General features: G+C 38.5%; 1 protein-coding gene across 1 annotated transcript in view; it reads left to right on the top strand.

Moving 5' to 3' along the window:
• The window catches only part of LOC122402419 (synaptogenesis protein syg-2-like), a 261,877-nt gene that overhangs the window by 69,994 nt on the left and 171,379 nt on the right, over window positions 1-20,504 (top strand). The window contains exon 2 of the mRNA XM_043405185.1: window positions 6,753-6,791. Within this exon, the coding sequence (XP_043261120.1) occupies window positions 6,753-6,791 (39 nt within the window). The remainder of the gene's footprint in view (window positions 1-6,752; window positions 6,792-20,504) is intronic.

Raw genomic sequence — 20,504 nt, 5'->3', positions numbered from 1 at the left:
ATTTTTGAATTTAATTGTTAACAACTTTTTAACGAAGCTTCCATCAACAAATTAGTATTCTTGATTTTCGTCTTATTTTGGCCTCTACTATCGCTCATTAAAATTTTTGCTAGAGGTGGCCGAACACCCTGTATAGCAACCGAGGGGTCGATCGAGCGCTTGTGAGAGCGCGACCCCTCTGGTGGCGAGCATGGGAGGCCACAAATCTAATCTGAATTAAGGAATCAATAGGTAACTTATAAATATATAACATCTATTTTATTTAAGTTTGTCTATATTTGACGTGCCTGATACAATGGTATGTTCGCGTTTTATTGTAAATTAAAGAATCTAAGCCGAATTAAAGAATCACCGGGTAACTTATAAATATGTAACGACCATTTTATTTGAGGTAGCTTAAGATTCTTGGGAGTTTCTTTTTCCGTGGAACAAAAATGCATTGTTCGCTCTTCTCCCGCTCTTTTCGAGGGTCGCTGGTACCGTTTTGGCCGGTCGCCAAGATGACCAGTTCCAACAATTCCAACCTGGCATGACCTCGACTCTCTCTCTCTTTCCCCACACAGGAACTCTCTCTCTCTCTCTCTCTCCCTCCACTCAACACATTTAATAAATGATACACGGTCGACGTTAAGTTGGCACATTTTTCGAGCAAATAGTCTGCCCCTGGCTCGCATACTTCGAGCGACAATATTGCGAGCGCCGAGCGTCAAACATATAGTTTTTTATATACCAAAGTTGGACACATTTTCATCTAGATAACGCGGGACAGATAAACTTTATTTGCCAAAAATTTGCTTTGATAAAGGTTTATCGAAACGACGCGGATAAGCGAATAAGTATTTATTTATCGTGTGCACCGAGTGAGTCACGCAAACGGGATTACGTTTAAATTTTAGTACGAGACACGAGAAATATATGCGCAGCGACGTTGGAACTGTATGGTAATGTCTTATTTCCCTACGATTCTATTTTGTTTTAAGCATAATTAATAACTCGGGATATTTTCGTATCCGTGTACCGAACAATTGTAACAGTCGATCTGAATGTTGTTATTTTACAACTGGAACAACGTTATTGTTCCTTTAACTGTATACAAATCGTCGACGCGTAGATCCAAATAAAAGACAGCACCGTACTATTGATTATTCCAAACGTTAAAACTTCCGTCGGTTTTTCACCCCGGGAGGGTCGAAAAGTAAGCATATTTGGAAATTTATTGGAAACAAACGGTAATATCTACCCGTTCGATTATTCTACCATTTTGTTTACCATGTTTCTGTAATAGAAAAAATATTTTTTTCATGTCGACAGAATAAACAAAATCCATGATATTTTGTATGGAAGAGAGTATCTGTGTTAAAGAAAAATATTAAAAGATTAAAGAAATATTTTTCTAATCAGGAAATACGGCTTTCCGGTGAATGTATAGGTTGAGGAAAGAAAGATTGGTCTTGGAGGGCGTTGCCAATAGTGCAGGGAGATGGAGAGAAATTTCCAGTGACGTCGGATGTGAGAAGGGAAAGCTAGTCGCAGGCGCTTTTACCTCGATCCGGTCTTATGACGTGTCCGCGTGTATGGAAGCTTAGTGTGTTCGTTTCAAGTATGACTCAAAGCAGACGCGCCGTCTGTGAGACAAAGCAGTCATCGTCCAATAGGCGATACCGTTTATGATTGCCGCTTACCGCCCGCCTAACAAAGGCGGTGTCAAATATTCCAGTCAGTAAGGCTCCGCTCAGACCTCTTGATGTTTCTCCACGTTAGTATTGTGTATTGTGTTGGACATTATAGTCATAGCAAAGCTATAACAACAGATCTAGAATCACCTTACACTGATCAACTTAGAGTTAGGAATTTTGTTTACAATTAAAAAAATCATACGTAATTCCATGGCTGAAAGTACACTATACATTTTACTTTGTTAAATTTATTTCTTGATATTAATTTTGTCGAAGTAAATTTTATTTATGGATTCTGTCATACCATTTCTTTTATTTTTAAGTCGCCCATCTGTACACTTGCGGTGTAAAAAATAATAATTATTTCAAATTAAGAGGATTGTAAACAATGTCGAGTATTTTTTATTGTGACTCCACATTGGTCACATTAGAGTTGGGAATCTTGTTTACAATTAAAAATCGAACCGAAAGTCATAGGTACACTTTAATATATTTTATTTTGTCTAATTTATTTCTCATATTAATTAATTCAAATAAATTTTACTTCTGCATTCTGTCATTTTATTTCCGTTGTTTATAATAACAAATTATTATTACTTGATCGTGAGTATTACGAAACTGTAGACAATATCGAGTATTTTTTATTTAAACAGTGTCCAGTGCTTGGTGATATTTGCAAAATTTTTCAGAAACAGAAATTATATTTTTGAGATTCTGTTTTCTGAATCAGTGCTTCTAAAATCAACATTCGATTTATTTCGTTAAAAATTTGTCAAACATGCGTGTTTGTCAATTTTATCGAATTACCGAGAAATGAGAAAAATGGTCTCCCGTCCAGCACGAGCGCAACATATCGTACAGCCGTCTATGGAGTTTGATGGATGAATTTGCAATATACAGCGTGGTCTGCATTGTTGAATAAAATTTGTTCGTTCGGAATTTTTCAAAATCGTATTTCTAATTGCAAATTAGAACTTTTGCTGCGCGTAAAAGTGATAGCTGTCTGTATGGGAAATCTATCGAACCGTGTTTCGGTAAAACGCGCGCGCGCCGAGCAGTTTCCAAATCGATTTTCTCGAAAACGAAGCCTCGCACGAAAAAATTCTATTCCACGTTTTCGATTCATTTTTTCATGAACAATTACCTCGTGTTCGATTGTACCACGCACTGCGAAATTTTCTGTATATCCGTACGTTTTCACAAAAGTAGAGGAAACCTAATTACCAATCGTCAACGTGATCGACCTTCGTAACCGTGGAAACGATGAAACAAGCTTTTCAAATCTGTCTTTCGTTTTTTATAAACATTGATGATACTATATTATTCCATGAAACTCGTTTTAATATAAAAATTTATTATTCCAATTTGAGCTTTCGTGGGTCGTAAATTCTTATTGATAATCATAGCGCGCTCGAATGGCCGTACGTTGTAGGAAGAAACGTTGAAGATATTCGGTGGTTGGAAATCCATAGGAACGGTTGCACAATATCCAGACCAGTTATAATTTAGAGGCAACCGCGATAAAGGGATCGCGATAAGGGAACGTCGAGAGGTACCTTTTACCGTTTCTATATTACTCACATTCATTACGTTTCGGGCCGCATATATGGAAGATTAAGTTTCTACGTCCGTTCGGCGAATCGCTTTGTTGGATTCACAATCAGCAATAGGATAGTTCGTATGGCGGAGTTCATATAACTACTGTTGGCACGGTGCTACTTTGCTAAGTAACACCGGTCAGAATCGATAGGTAATTCCCCGTTACACGAAATACATGGAATTACAACTAGCGAGTTCGTTCGCTCACATTTTACCAAACTAAATCTTTCTCCAGCTCTACCTTAAAACGTGAACGTTAGCTCACATTGTTAGAAACGAGGGATCACGATTTTCTTATATTTAACACACATTCACGTTCATAAATATCAAGACAATTGGTCAACTTACTAATCCTTGAATTACTGAAAAAAAAAAATTGAATTTCAATATTTTATATTCAGAAAACTAATTAGTTCTCATTGTTAGAAACGAGGGATCACGATTTTCTTATATTTAACATACATTCACGTTCATAAATATCAAGACAATTGGTCAACTTACTAATCTTTGGATTACTGGAAAAAAAAAATTTAATTTCAACATTTTTCATCCGCGTCTGATTTATATTTGACACTACTACTTGCCTTGATTACTAAGCAGCTTTTCTCGCAATTGAACCCTCAAACGACTAAATGCTATTCTTCTTCTATTCATTTCCTCACGTAGAATTATCGAGACTGTGTAGAATTCCAATATACTTCATCCGCGTCTGATTTATATTTGCCATTTCTACTTACTTTGGTTACTAAGTAGTTTTATCTCGCAATTGAACCCCCCAAACGAATAAATGCTATTCTTCTTTTTCTACTCATTTTCTCACTTAGAATTATCGAGACTGTGTAGAATTCTAATATATCTCATCCGCGCCTGATTTATATTTGTCATTTCTACTTACTTTGATTACTAAGCAGCTTTTCTCGCAATTGAACCCCCGAATACATTTTACTCTGTCTCTTTTACTCATTTTCTCACGTAGAATCGTCGAGAACTGTAGAATCTCAATATTTTGTAGGTTCTCGAACCCCATAATCCTCGACTGGTTGCATAAGAGTATTAAATGTTGATTATTATTCGTTGCACGAATATTATATCGTACATAATTAAACAGCATTCGATAATTAAAAATTACTTTCATTCTACTTACGTACAATGTATATATGTGTCGTTACACCTCGTACCTTCGTATTTATCATTCGTTCCATTATTTCTTATTCCCCGCGTGCAATTACTTCACAGCAATTAGTGAAATTAAATCTGCCCGGTAGTTGAATCTTTGTTTCGCTTCGCTCGAAAGTTTTTAAACGCTCGAAACTTTTCATTCGATCTAAGTGGAATAGGCTGGGACCACGGGTGGGCGAAAAATGCAACGTGTATTGCCAGCGCTCGTTGTGTTTCAATTTTTTTTTTTAAAGGCCTGAAAGTAGTTTTCGGTTTTCGATTTTCCAGCCGAATAATTTCGCGAAGTGTTCGTTTCAGGAATATCTTTCTACCGTACGGCGAGAATAGTCGATTCATTTAGATAAGAGCGTACGGGTTCGATTTCTGAAAATAGTGCAATTGCATTTGGCAAGTGCATCGTTGCATTTGTGAGAAGGGACAGAGGGAGACATTATCGGTTCCATTTGATGTTTTCTCCAGCAATATTTGTTTCTATCTTCGACGAAACAAGAGGCATGACCTGTCCCAATCGCTCGACCTACCCTGTATATTCCAACCTAACCCAGTCTAACCGGAGGGTGCGTGAAATATCGATAACGGTACATCATTTTCTACTAGACTTCGCATCCATTTCGTTCCAGTTTCGATTCCGAAGAGCTGTAGCTGTCGCGATTTTTGAGTTCGCCCTTTTCGCAGTTTGGACGTCGGCTAATCGCGTTGATGCTACCATTATCGCCCCCCCACCCCCCCCCCCCAACCATGATTAGCGACGTATTACACGCACTGAAAACTCGGAAAAAAGTCGGGAGTATTTAGAAAAACCAAAACACCATATTTTCGGCGTAAACTTGTTCACTTTTGTTTACTCAAAAATAAAAATAAATGTTCTACAAGATTTATACGAAAATTGTGGAAAAATTCTGAAATAGTAAAAAAAGGAAAAAAGTTCGACAGCTTCATTTTTTTTTAACAAGTTATCCACGAAACATATCCTTTTTCGATGCGAATAGGTCAACCTGCGTATAAATAAATTATATTACTATCATGAATATGGTAAACGTTACGCCTCTGGGGGTTCTGCATGATAATTTTTGTTAATATATACTGATGGAACTAATTACAGGGTCACATTCTGGAAGATGAAACTAATAAAGTATGTTACACGGTAACGAAATAATTACAGTTCAACCCCATGCACGCCCGAACAAAGGTCTAAAGAAACCATGAACTTACCCGTAGCGACAATAAGTTTATGAAGCCATCGACCACCGGTTGCACTCTGCGACGTTTTATAATCAGTAATATGTAGTAATATATCTTGTAAGGTCAAGTAAGGTCTTAGTAAGGTCAAGGCGCTTCATAAAATTATTACCTGCTACACTCGATGGCTTGGAGGCGGTCACTCTGCTAATTTTTCCGTAAAAAAACACTCCTCCAATCAGGAAAAAACGACCGCCTACCGTACAAAATTCAAATGTCAACAACAACCAATCCGCGTGCCTCGTCCCCGTCCCCAAGACCGATTTATAAGGGTAGCATACCTGACGGGGAAGATCAGAATAAACCAAAGGCCAAGTGTCTCGAATATTCAAATGAAGCTTCAGACATACAAATCAAAATTCAAGTGTCGCATCCATTCGAGGCAAAGGTCAAGTGTAACCGCACTGTGTTAACAGTAACAGATTATTAAATTTAAATTTGATATAGTTTAACTGCGTTTTGTCATTGCACCAAACCCCGAATATTCAAGCGCTATTAAAAACCGCTTGAAGCGCATATCGAGTTTAATTTGAAACATTCATAAGTTATAAATAAATGTGCGCGCTGAACAACGCAATTTTTATCGAGTGTTTACCATATATTTATGAAACGTGTACTGTGTAGAGTGGAAAGAATCCGAGCGTGAACGGCCACTCCCCTACACGCCCACATTTTCTATCGCCGTTCGCTATTGGCTGACGCGGTCGCGTGAACCGTACGGTTGTGACTGGAGGAGCGTCAGAGGCGTGGACTGGGCGTTCCCCTTTCTCTTATGCTCGCGCACTGGTCATCTTTCCAACTCTGCACAGTACACGATCGTTCTAATAATTTTTTTTTCCCCCCATGAAAGCTAACGAGCATTTATAATACAGAGCGTTCGGTTTCGAGTTCGTTGTCCCGTTAGTTTGCCACCCCTGAAAGCGACCTTCTCCTACCCCTGTCTTGAGTACTTGTTCTCATACCATACTATAATATACATGAGTGTCAGTTATTAAAATCACGTAGTTATTTATTTTTCATTCTATGATTTCTTATGATTTATATATGTTTTTGTTACAGGGGGCCCGCGAACATTTTCTGCTAGGCCTTACCGAGGAGGTTGGTTCGTTTGTTTGGTTGATGGTTTGCAATTAGGATTAGACAGTAGATTTTTTCTCTAAAACGCCGCGATCCTCTTCCTCGATTTACCATATTTTCACGCGTATCTATCGCTACGCTTCTCACTTCTATACTTCACATCTATAGACTCAATGTACATGTCTACATACTAATCGTATTATCTTTGACCTTTACTCTATATATTTCTATATCTGTAATACTTTTTCTTTTTCTATGTACCTCCTACCTTCTTTTTCTCTGTTCGTCTTCTAACGCCAGCTACAGGGCGTCCCACGAAGCCGGGTCGAGCCATGGTTTCAAAACAAATTGAACATTTTATGGTTTGGATCCGTTTCGTGGGGCACCCTGTATAATATAGAACATAATCCAGCTGGTTAGCGCAGCGTATGAATCTGTACGCTTTTTTTGTGTCTGTGTAAGTAGCCTAACATGCATCTAAATGTACGTACTCACAGTTAGGCGATTTTCCGCCGACTGTAACATGCTTCGACATTGTCGAAATAATGATCGTTGAAGTAATATGAAAAATGATCGTTTAAGGAATGTATTATCCTTTTTGTCAAGTTCAACAGTCAAATGATTTAAAAAAAAAATTATTTCTATGAATTTTCACTCGAATGAAAATAACTTTGAAAACTTTCGGAATTCAAATGTTACGTTTTATTGCAGTCAAAATGAAAGTTAATCGGGAAATGAATTAGAGCGGACTATTTATCGTCCTTTTTATTCGTTTCTGCCATTCCCACAGCCATCGTCGTGAATTTCGGTTATTTATTTGTTGCGGTAAACGTTCATTTGGAGGCTCTAACATTTACGGCAATTTTTTAATGGAAGCTTTGCCATCGGTTTTTTAATCGTTTCTCCAGACCTTTTGTGTTTCGACCTACTGAGCTAGTTTACATCTAGCGTTTGATACGTGGCACGAAGTTCGTACAATATCCCAGAAGAAGGGGTACTTAACCAAAATAATCCACCACTGTGCATACTTTTATACAATAAAAATAAAGAAAAGTAGATTTAAAGACGATGTCGTTACGATTCTAAGTTTAAAAAACTTTACCAAAATATATAGGTGGCTCCAAAACGCGTGGGAATAATTTCATATGCAAATTCAGAGCACTAAAATTAAAAAAAAAAAGAACATTGGAGGAAAAAGTTAAATTTTCTCGAGTAATTTCATTAAACTCGTTTTTCTATCTGTTGTTTATTATTGGTCGAAGCGATCACGTGGGTCGAACGGTACTGGCTGGAAAACCATCGAGGGTGGGGATGGAGGCGGGGCGTAAGGGACACTCCCATTGCCCCTGACCCGCCCACTCATCTTTCCGTCATTATTATTGGTCGAAGCGATCACGTGGGTCGAACGGTACTGGCTGAAGAATCATCGAAGGTGAGAATGGGGGCGTGGCGTACGGGGCACTTCCCCTCCCATCTGTCACGCCCACTCGTCTTTCTTCCAGCTCTGCACAGTATACACGACCGAACTAACGAGTGTTTTTCTTATCGCGTGATACAAGACCGTGAACAGTCCCGGGGCTCCGTTTTTTGTAAGAAACTTTCGTCGTTAGCATTAGTTCATTAATGTTTGGATACGTGACCATGCCATTTTATTTCTACGCGCGATTCGTGTGCACGGTCCTCCGTTTGTGCTCGCATCGCCCGGAATTGGGTTAACTTTTTTCATCAGTGTTCCACCGATGTTGGTTATCGCCGGTTGGCTGGTTAGCATGGATACCGAATTCGCGATTACATCATTAAAATTTGGTATTCAGACACGTTCGTTCGTATTTTTTTTTTTACTTAGCCGCGGGATTGTAACGTTCCCCTAGTGTCTTCTTCGCGGACGATAGTAGTTCAAACTTTCACGTACAGAGCCCCCATTTAAATTTACACTTCTATTCTGTTTTATTATTTTTGTTTCGTTTTTTTTTTTTTCGTAACTGGTTCGAGGAGCAAAATTTAAAATCGTTATACGGTTAAAAAAAAAAAAAAAAAAAAAAAAAGAGAACATTGAGGGCAGTTTCGTGAACTTTCCTTTTGTACGGAGAAGTTGCCGTAATATGTTTGAAGTGAAATTGTATAGAGAGAATTATTGAAAAACTTTCATCGAGCGCACTTGCGCTGCAATACTCAGGTTTCGAAGTACAGATATTTTTCCCGCTGTTACGTCAAAAAAACGATATGCATCTACGTTTGATTAAATTCCCGCGAATGTATAATATATAAAAAACACTAGACTCAATTCTTCGTTGAATTCGTTCCCTCGAATATTAATGGTTACAGAATTTTTAAATTTGAAATATTAAGATACGCGAGTTTAAAATTATTTTGTCACTTTCGACGTGGCGATTTGTAATAGAGAAGGATCAAAGGGAGGTTTCCATCGCCGTCGAAGCAATAAAAATCGACGTATGATAAACCCGCGACTATGCGAGACTTCAGAGACTACGGGATTGCGGTCTGGTATTCCAAATTAGGGACACGTTGGAGCCACTCTGTATTGTGTACATGCGTGTTCTATGCAGTATGCATGTGCGGAGCTCATGCAAAATTTAGGAAACCGACCAGGAAATCCTCATTGACGTTCTCGCAGTCCTTCGCCGGCAGTCCTCCCAGAATACTAACTGCGAAACACTGAATTCTTCGAAGCTATTCCTTGATTAGATATCAAGCCCCTCGGAAAGGTCTGCTTGAAAAAATCGTATGCAGCGAAACAGAATCTCGTCGCCGTCGCGAACAAACAAATACGCGTTTGTGATTTGAAACGCACCGAAGTCCGCAATTTTAGGATCGTTCGGGCTCCAAAATTCGACGAATTAATTTCCAGTTACGTGAAAATTTCGAGTGCTCGCGGAACGAATAAGCAAACGATTCTGTTTATTGATTACGCGGTGTTGACAAGCGATTTGCGTAATTGTAACATCAAAGTCGTGTCGCGCCGCTGTAATATCGCCGGTTGATCGACACGGCCCGTTGCCTCTGGATGTATTTAAATCTGTTATCGAAATGGTCGATGAAAAATTACTCGACGAAGCGATTTTGAACAAGACGGACGGTAACGATGATGACGACAAGATTGTCGCTCCACTGACGCCTCAAGTAGCGAGTCTCGTTGCCTGGGGCGGCAAACATTCAGGACATTCTCGACATCCATTGTCGGTACTGTCGACGACGACGTCCGGCGATGCGCACTCGACGACGCTCCTCGCGTTCCTGATCGTCGTTTTTCCAAGACAACCACTCCGGTGTAAAATTTCAGTGCGGGTGGGAATCAAACGAGATATCGTTTCGAGAAAGAATTCAAACGGCACGTCGAAAGAGGAAAGGAACATCGGGAACGTTGCAAATCGACAGGCTCTTCCTCGAAACGATAGAGCCGGTAATTAAAAGTTCTCAAAAAAATTAACATCAAACTTGTTCGTCTTCTTTTGCAGCGCGGATAAAATTACTTGGCACTTTTTCGCGATCTCTTCAGACGTTCCTATTATTAAAACGTTAAAAGTTCAAAGGATACCTGTATCTAAAAGAAAAATATAAGTAACACGCATCATTTCACGTGTTAATTTCTTTCGAAATATACGTGGAATAACTGCATCGATCGTGTAACAATTTTGGTATTCGTAACTGTAATTTGTAACTTTCTATTATTTCTTTATGATTTTTATATCGAATTAAGCGTATGGATTCCTCGAGAGAAATGAAATCGAGATGTCCTTTACGATTTTGCTATTGGAGGTTCCGTTTTTGGGATACGAGTCGTTAAAGTTTGTGTGTGACTCTCGGAGCGCGTGACGCTCGCGCGCGAATGGCGACCCCCTAAAGGAGAACTTTGACTGCCCATATCTCAAGAGCGAAGCTTTAAGTCGAAAAGCGGTAAAGAGCTTTTCGGTTTCTTTTTGCACGAACTTCTATACCCCATCGTTTTGAAACAGCCTGTACGTCAACGTCGATTTCGATGAATATTTGCCGCGACTGAAATCAATAATCCCTATAAAATAATCGCTAGCCTATATGTGCAGTATAAAGTATGTATAATATTCAAATGTAGCAAGTCGTTTTTATAACATGTCTTAAATTATTCTACAGCAGTATTTCTCGAACTGCTGTTTGCGGGTCCCTGGGGCTCGCGAACGCGCCGGTGGTTGTCTGTGTGCTCTTAAACGAAAGTAAAGCAGCATATGTAATAGTAAAATAGGAAAAAAGGAACGCTGCGTCTCGTAGTATTTTATTTTTATTCGGAAGACCTGTTAAAATGTTTTCTGTCGTCGGTACCGGGAACATAAAAACGAAACAGGAGGTAGAAAGCTTGAAAGCTTGGAGTGGTTTGAATTCTGTAGTTTTATCAACATTACGTTATATTTTTAACATATTCATTGCTTTTCGCTGTGTCTGGTAAAAATAACAGAATATAACGAACTACAATATATTGATTTTTTTCATCGCGATTAAATATTTCTCCGAAAGTAATACGAATTTGTTTATACAAAAGTTAATCAATCACTGAATAATATTAAAATCGATTTGCTAATTTTCGACATATTTATTTTCTTCAAATTAAATATTTTTATAGCAAGTATAATTCGACTTTCGAACAATGTATTTTTCTCCTATAATCACATTTCGCTCAATTAATTCGCCTTGTATTTCATTTGTCTCATTGTTTTTACTTTCCAACAAAATTGAAATTCAGTTACGCGGACTATGCGCAGTAGGAAATTGAATTTGGCTGGAACTAGATAAAAATTCGATTGTTACTCACACCTTTGCGAAGGAAGCTGTCGAACATCGGGAAGAAGTAATCTCACGTTCGATGTTTTATAATAAAAGTTATCAGGACGTGTCAATACTGGATTTAATCGCGATTCAATTTTTACGTCCGCGTCGTATTGGGTTATATTCTGTATTAATTGTCCAAGAGCACCGGGTGTAATTGTTTTATTTGTCAAAACATTCAATTTACGATTCGAGTTCACGAAATATTTTTTATCTGTCCTTCACAATGTAAATTAATTCGAATTTTATTAAGTTTTGAGTATTTATTTATGAATAAATAATTTTCTAACTTTCGAAAAAAGACATTATTTTGCGATCAAATGTGCTGTTATGGTCAATTGTTAAGTAGTGATTCCTATTGCAGATTACGATAACGCTTCCTAGTAAAATAACGATAGGCCACTAACGAGTTCGTGAAGAGGTTCGTTATGATCGATGTTAATAATCACAATTACCTAACAAGGGTAGAACCCTCGCAGACTTTAACCTACTTTCGCAGATAATAAGTTCCTATAGCTGCGTCTAAATTATTGGGTGTAATATACTCGGCGAACAACATAACATAATTACGTTAATTATTTCCGGAATTATTATTTTTCTTCGACTTTCGTCGTTAATTAAAATTACCAGTAATTTTTCTTCTCTGTATTTCATATGTTTATGTATTTGTGGATGATCTGGGATATCTAAAGATCACGTCCATTGTTTTCTCTTGGCCAAACAGAATATTATATGTATAATATACAGGTTGATCGGCCATCTTTGGGAAAAATTTTAACGGGTGATCCTAGAGACCAAAATAAGACGAAAATCAAGAATACCAATTTGTTAATAGATGCTTCGTTAAAAAGTTATTAACGTTTAATGTTCCGCCTGTAGAACGTCAAGCTGCGCACGCGTGACAGTGGTTCTCATTCACAAAACTGTAAGACTGTCGATGCGTCAGTAAGCAGAGTTTCCAAGTAGAGAACTTTAAACGTTAATAACTTTTTAACAAAGCCTCAATGAACAAATTAGTGTTCTTGATTTTCGTCTTATTTTGCCTCCTAGAATCTCCCATTAAAATTTCTCCCAGGTGTGAACGCCCCGTATAAAAATTCTGCGACGAAAATATGAAACAATTCCCGTCGGAATATTTAGCTCTTTTTTTTTATTTTAGATTTAGAATAAACGAATCGATTCGATGTGTTTATGGGAATCTAATACTCGAAATCGCCCAAGGTGATCGCGTATCGCTCCCGCCGGTAACTACCGGTAACTCGTTCAACTAAGTATGAAAATTCCGCGATTGTTTTCGATAGAAGCGTAGTCGTTCCACCTACCGGTATTCTAAACGGGAGTGCTCGAGGCGCCGTGACGGATAATCTACGTAAATTCCCTGAGAGAAGAGTATCGCGTCGTTTAGTGTTCCCAAACGTTCGCGCATAGTTACGATCGACGGGCTCATTTTATCATTCACGGGAACAACGCCTCGTTCCGTTCAAGTATGCGTCGACTATGTCGTCGTACTAGATATTTTAATCACTTAAATGATTATTTTCGAACAATTAAATTTTTGACCCGTTTTGGCTTTTCGACGAATAAAACAGAACTGTTGAACGAGAAACGCGAGTTGTTTATGCCGTAAATTAATGGGAGGGATGTAAAACGGATTGTAAATTACGGGAATCCTTTGTGTAGATCGAGTGAAGGTGAATCTGACACTATTGGCCCGGCGAATATTAAACGCCATTATATTACGACTGGCAGATTGGATTAACATGGCTTACGCTCATAAGCCGGGTTTGGTTTTACGGGTTAAGACGTGCGTACCTTGTGAATACGGAAGCTGTGAAATTAATCAACGCATTTGCAGTGCCGGGGTATATCGTCCATAAATGAAAAAAATTTTATCGGTGTATCGAGACAATTTGTAATTACGATTCGTTATCGACAGAGTGATTTATTTTTCAGCATCGATTTCGAATAAAGTAAAAATAATAAAGTAACGAGGACGATCGCCAAGTGTTTTTAGATGGAACAATATGTTTTTTGTTATTTATTTTGCAGCCGAATAATTTTATTTATCTCGTAGAACGAGTGTAAATATTTATTCGAGGATAAATAAAATTATTCCACTGCAACATAAATAAAAAGAAATGTGCCATTTGAAACACACACTTAACGATCGGCCTCGTTACTTTTTATTTGAAAATTTAGGGCCGTTCAATGTCAATTAGCATAACTTTCAGTTACCACGCAATTTCTGAAGCAATTTTTCGTCCTTCTCGTAATTTTCGGGAGCCAAATATAATTTGAGTATATAAATTAAAATGCATAAAAAGACCGTATAATTCCTCCGCTGGCTCGTTTCCGCAGCGCTGTAATCTGTTAAAGGGAATTGTTTGGGAAATGAAATAAAAATATTGGGTTTATTATAGTTGAACGAACCGGTGTTTACAAAGGACGTTTGCCTAGCCCCGAAAATTCGGGAAATTTTTGAACATTATGTGTGCGGGCGAAGTAGGTCGACCGTGATGCAGAACCATTTTTCGTCGTTGCCATAATACGGTTTGAGGGGGGATGGAATCACCCCTCGAAGAAAATGCAGATTTTTCTTTCCCGCGGAATATCTTTCGGGGAAGAGATATCGAAAGAAAGTTTAATCAAAAGCTGCGTCTTCGTTTAGCGTCTACAAAACTGCGAGCAAATAATCGTTGAATGATCCACGCCTTTCGAGCGCTGTTTTTCTCGATAATTTGCTCACAGTTTTACAACCGCAATGATGTAACTTTTCTTTTAATTTTTTCCCATAACGCTTTTTGTTTCGCGGATATTCCACGAGGAAAAATAGTTTGCATTTCTTTCAGTGACTAATTACGACACCAACGAAAAATGGTTCAACTACTTGCAAATTTATTAATCGTTTAAAGGACTTATTAAATTCGTGTTGGTATTGGTGTGAAATAGTGTATTAAAATTGTTACATCCCATCAATTCGTGCTGTTCGATATTCTGAAATTGACGCGGATAAAATTTGTAATTTAATAGAGAACAAACAAAATTTGTCACTAAAGGGGATTTCTGAAATTTTCATGGTTCTACTTGAGCTCGTTTGCATGAATATTTTTGTTAGCACATAATAAAACCGAATCTTATACGAAATAAAATACAACAATCTCTAGGCTTATTAAACAATTTTAAATCAACAACATTTTAATGAAAAGCGTTAAACTACATTTTAACAAAAAAATCAAAGAAATTTTGTACGATGCAATAGAAAAGAGTTATCGAACAAGAAGAATTTAACACATTAATCCTGACACAAATTATAATTGCCATAGCAGTACTAGGAGGACTATTAACTAGTTCCAGGCGTGTAGTGTTGAGTTTCGAAGGGAATTCAATCGTTTAGGGTTCTGCTTCAAAGAAGGGGGTTAAATTCCCGAGTCGAAATAATACGTTCGATTTATCGATGTAAAACTGAGAATATCGAGGGTGCTTCGAGAGGGATGGCGAGAGGGGAGGGTTGGATTTATTCATCCGTACGAGGAACGAAATTACAAAGAGACAACACCTGTGCCCCGAGTTTAAGTTCGCTCGAAACAATGGCGAACAGTCTCCGATACGAGTCTGATCTACGGACCTAACGAAATTCCTCCTTGCTCCATCCTATAGTTTCGACTTTTCCTATGGAAACTGTATTTCAAAGTTTCGCGGACGTATCTTACCCGGAACTATTGACTCTGTACGCAACGTGCACATTAATGGGTTAGAAATTCACGAAGGAATTAAAATATTTTGGCACCGTCGCCATCTATCCATCTTTAAAGTAACAAGAACGATTATGGTGGGACAATTACTCTCACTCTGTCTGTAAACGTGCAAACGAACATACCTACTTCCACTGTATATCTAACACATGTATAAATCCATCAATAGATTAACTCCGTTTAGTTACAGAACATGTCAAACATATTTGCTTACGGTTCTTTTGATTTTATCGGAAGAACGTCAACACGTTTCGAGAACCTTGGCGCATCGAATATTCTCTTTAACGCTCTGCTCCTTCCTAATATTGAATATCTGTTCCTCCTAATGCTATTAAAAATAGCATTGATTGGTAAGGTAGTTCAGCGGTAGCCAAGCCAACGTTACGAGCTTGGAGTACACCTAATCAGTGCGTCTGCGATTGTAGTACGAATTCCCAGTACGATACTGCGTCGCGGGGTTCGTGTAGCCACATTAGTCGATGAGGAGCCTTTCCAAACCTCCTCTGTGTCTGTATGGACGGCGCCCATGTTGATTAACTACACCTCACTCAGCGAGCCTTAACTCCGACCCGCGATATGGCGCAAACCACTGGCACCACGCTGATCCAACCTTATCGGTCGGTTCAGGGGACTGGGGACTAAGTACCTTGTCAACCCTGCGGTTTCGGAGGGACTAGGGGAATACTACAACCCTGTCAACCTCTTCTGCCGCCCTCGGTGATACCATTTAAGTCATACCGAGGCCATGGTGCGGTGTCATCAGCGTCGCGTTCAGTCGAATTACGCTAGTTCCCGCATTCGAGTGACAAAATCGGTACCGCCGATTCCCTCGGAAGCTGACTTGATTTTAATTTAAAATTCGATCGGTGGAGAAACGAACGGGGGGGGGGGGCGGTGCGGTTGAAGTTTCCCTTTAAATCGTTACCGAGTAATAGAAATAAAATCGAAGAGTAACGATTGACAGATGCCATAAAGAGGTAACTTTCCCGATGGTTGAAAGCGTCGACAACCAATATCCGTCGGTCGTGAGTGTCGTTTCGTATCGCGGCGCACGTACGCAATGGATATTGTTTCGTCGTAGCCGAAAGTTGAAAAGATACGAGGGAAGTTTTCCCCTAGGCGTATCTAGACGACAGTCGCCCCTCCGGCTCTCACGAGGTAATGGGCTTTGGAGCGTGCTGACAGTTGGGAAAGGAGGCGGGGACAAAAGCGAGAAAGACACTATGTCGAGGTTCCTAAAGCGTCCCGGTAACAAATCATTCAGGAGGAAGCGACCTGCTGTACAGTTCCTACTTTCCACGCCCTTTCGCCAACGATTTGATTTATACGTCGGTCTTGATTACAATTGATTTTGCTCCGACCGTACCTGGCCCCGAGGACACTGCATCGTTCTCGATTCTACACACAAATGTCATGTATCCACCGCCTAGATCACGCTTGACAAGAGTTTTAACTGAAAGACATCGCGGCCGATAACTTCACGCCACCGATGCTCAAACTTCTTTCACACGATAGCGTTCTATATGATGGTAAGCTTAACTCGAGGACTCCATCAATCGTAAATTGCAAATAGCAATTGATGACCAACGCTGCGTTACCATTTTCAAGTAGCAACATAATTATCCGTCATTTCTAAGTAGGAGCAAATGATCGTCACTTGGCGTTTACAAATAGCAATTGATGATTAATTATCACTTACAAGTTGCAATCGATGACCAACGATCTACTACCATTAGAAAGTAGGAATATATAGCCAACTGTCCACTACCATTTTCAAATAGCAATAGATAAATGACTGACAATTTCAAGTAGCAACAAATGATCGTCACTTTTCACTTGCAAGTAGCAACTGATGATTAGTTGTCTCTAGCAAGTAGCAATTTGTGGTCAACTATCCTCTACCATTTGCAAGTAGCAATAGATGATTAATTGTCACTTACAAGTTGCAATCGATGACCAACGATCTACTACCATTAGCAAGTAGGAATTTATAGCCAACTGTCCACTACCATTTTCAAATAGCAATAGATAAATGACTGACAATTTCAAGTAGCAACAAATGATCGTCACTTTTCACTTGCAAGTAGCAACTGATGATTAGTTGTCTCTAGCAAGTAGCAATTTGTGGTAAACTATTCTCTACCATTTGCAAGTAGCAATAGATGATTAACTGCCAATTTCAAGTAGCATCAAACGACCGTTCGTCACTTGTGATTTGCAAATAGCAATTGATGATCAATTGTCCCTGTCAAATAGCAATTAATTATCAATATCGTTAGTTACAAGCAACAGGCGACGGACAATTGTCAATTGCAATAATATTTTAGCCAAAGCTGACATATTGGGGCACGGAAGCCCGGATCGATAATGGCTCGGTTGAAAGTCATTTCGGTTCCCCGAGGAGATTCTTTTAAAACAGCTACAACATTCTTCGTAAGAACGTAGACATTAAGCGAAAGGGAAGAGTATCCATCAGAGCATCGTAGTGTAACGCCCCCGCCCCGGTCGGAATGGAGCAACGGTTACGATGTCCGTCGGAAGAGCTGCTTTCTTACGGAGACGGTTTAAGTGGAGATTCGTGTGGCGCACGCCAGGGGGAAACGAAATTCACAGGTTAAGATTTTCTCTCGGCAGGATTTACCCAGTCACGATTTACACATCAACGACGGTTAATTACCTGTACTTACCTTCGCCTGCCAATTTTATATCAAATCTTCGTCGAAACACGAACCTCTCGAAACCGACGATTAATCATCGGTTGCTACTTGGGCTGTGATTATCGGTCGACACTTGCAACTGATATTCGATAACTACTATATTCGACATCGACTACTATTTAGAATTTCTGACTGATAATCGATGCAAAAAAATAAAAAATTCTTTACAAAAGGAAATAAATTGGAAACCAAAGTGTCTATTCAAAAACTAAAATTGTAAAAATTCTATGTAGTAGTATACAAGAAGGGAAAAGCTTTTTTTAGTCTAGTAACAAGAAAAAGAGTTAAAAAGGAGCAAAATTTAATATTACTACTGTTAAAATTAAAATTAATTTATTACAAATTCTAGAGTAGGCATATTTTTCTCTGAATAGAGATTTGATATTCAATTTAATTTCACAAACATTAGATTTTCTTGCTCAAGATTGATATTGAACAATGAACTATTGACTACTATTTGACATTTCTGACTGATAATCGATGCAAAAAAATAAAGAATTCTTTAGAAAAAATAAAATAAAAAATAAAAATGTAAAAATGATATGTACTTATACAGAAGAAGGGGAAATATCTTTTCCAGTCTAATAAGGAAAATGAGAAGCTCTAAACGAAATTTAATATTACTGCTTTTAAAATAAAAATTAACTTTTTACAAATTCTAAAACAGACATATTTTTCTCCGTGCAAGAATGTAATGTTATAATATTTATTTAATATTAAATTTTTACACGTGCTCGTGATTTCGATATAGGCCATAACATGAAATATGGAGTCACGCCTCATTCAGAACACAATGAATAAATAGTTTAATTTCCTAGTTGGTCGAGACCACTTTAATTCACCGTTTATCAAGGGACTGTTGCGCGCGTATTTTACGAGATGAAAGGAGGTTAAACAAGATAAAGTCTGGCAAGGAGTAAAGTTGCCCAAGCATCGGTTACGGGAAGGCAGGAAAAGGAAAGTAAACACGTGTCTCCGAACGATGCAGATATTGTCGTATCAGCTTGTATCGTTTTAACGAATGCTCGCAATATTCCGTACACGCGATTCATCTTTCACGATATCACCGAGCCATAACAAGCATTTCTATGTACCCCGTGGTGGTAGTCCGCGCTTGTGTGTACGCACACGCTCTACGTGGCATACGTTTACACAACTAATTGAATTGAAAATACATATGCATAAGTATGCGGTGTACAAGTTCGCGATCATAGTTCTGTCTAGGTTCGTGCACGCATTTGCACGCGTTATTGAATTTACATGCATACATTCATAGAAACACTCTTCGCGGCGAGGACGGGCGCACATATCCAGCGCCCGGCGAGCGCGCTAGCAGGCAGACGGAATCGCTTACGTAGAATACGTTTCCGTGTTAAACGGCCGAAGTACGTGATTTCATTTACGATACGAACTCACGATCGTTCTATATCCGATGGAAATATGGCGCCTCACGTTCGTCCCTTCGCCCGATGGTGCACGGTCCTGCACTCCATAAAGCACGCAAAACTGGATCAACTGCGAGCTTCGCACGAAGGGACTGCCCCGACGCCTACTTCCGGGATTTATGCCTCGCCTCGAAATTCATATTTCGTCCCTGGATCCTAGATCTCACCAAGAATCGACCTCCTTGACCATTCGGAAAAATATGAAACTCACCACCTGCAACATCTGCATCTCTTATATCGATGTATTTAATCGAACCAAAAGGTTTTGAAACGATAGATACCTGAAGAAACGTACGGTGGGTGTGAAAAGTATTCGTACAGTGACTGATTACAAGTAAAATCCTGAATGATATTTATTAATCAAACATGTTACATGTATTCTCCAAAGTCTGATATTTACATACACGATATAAATATTTCTTTTGTTTATTTGATATTGTTGTTCTACTTTATTTAAAAGATACTATTTAATAAACATTATTATCCAGCATTTTAGTCGTAATTAGTCACGAATACTTTTTACACCCACTGTATAATGCAATGGAAATAAATATGTATTGTGTATTCATTCTCTTATAGAAAACTATGGTAAATTTTTTGCAATTTTTGTTAGAAATTATAAACGGATTATTTCGACCATTTTAGTAAATCTAGTCATAATAATAATAATAATAATAATAATAATACCTCATTCGACGAATCGATTCCCCCTTATATACATTTTTTTGAATTTTATTCGAACAAGAAAATCTCAGTAATTTGAATGTGTTAATTTAGTCAAGTCAACGTGAACGTGAGACGATATAAATAAACGCAATTGTTCTAAGAACTAATTTATACGATTGTTGCAGTTGACATTAAGACGAATTCAATGACCTATAATGTTCGAATAACTTTCAGCGTGAAAACTTGTTCGCCAGAACGGAATGTTCGAAACAGACACTTTGGAAACTGTTGGAATCCATTTTGAGACATTACCTTCCGCTTGTTTAAGTTTTCGTCACC

Source organism: Colletes gigas, unplaced genomic scaffold (genome assembly GCF_013123115.1).
Source record: "Colletes gigas isolate AHSC1104 unplaced genomic scaffold, ASM1312311v1 Colletes_gigas_Sc00036, whole genome shotgun sequence".
NCBI classification, from domain to species: domain Eukaryota; kingdom Metazoa; phylum Arthropoda; class Insecta; order Hymenoptera; family Colletidae; genus Colletes; species Colletes gigas.
This window is presented reverse-complemented; position numbering and strand designations above follow the sequence as displayed.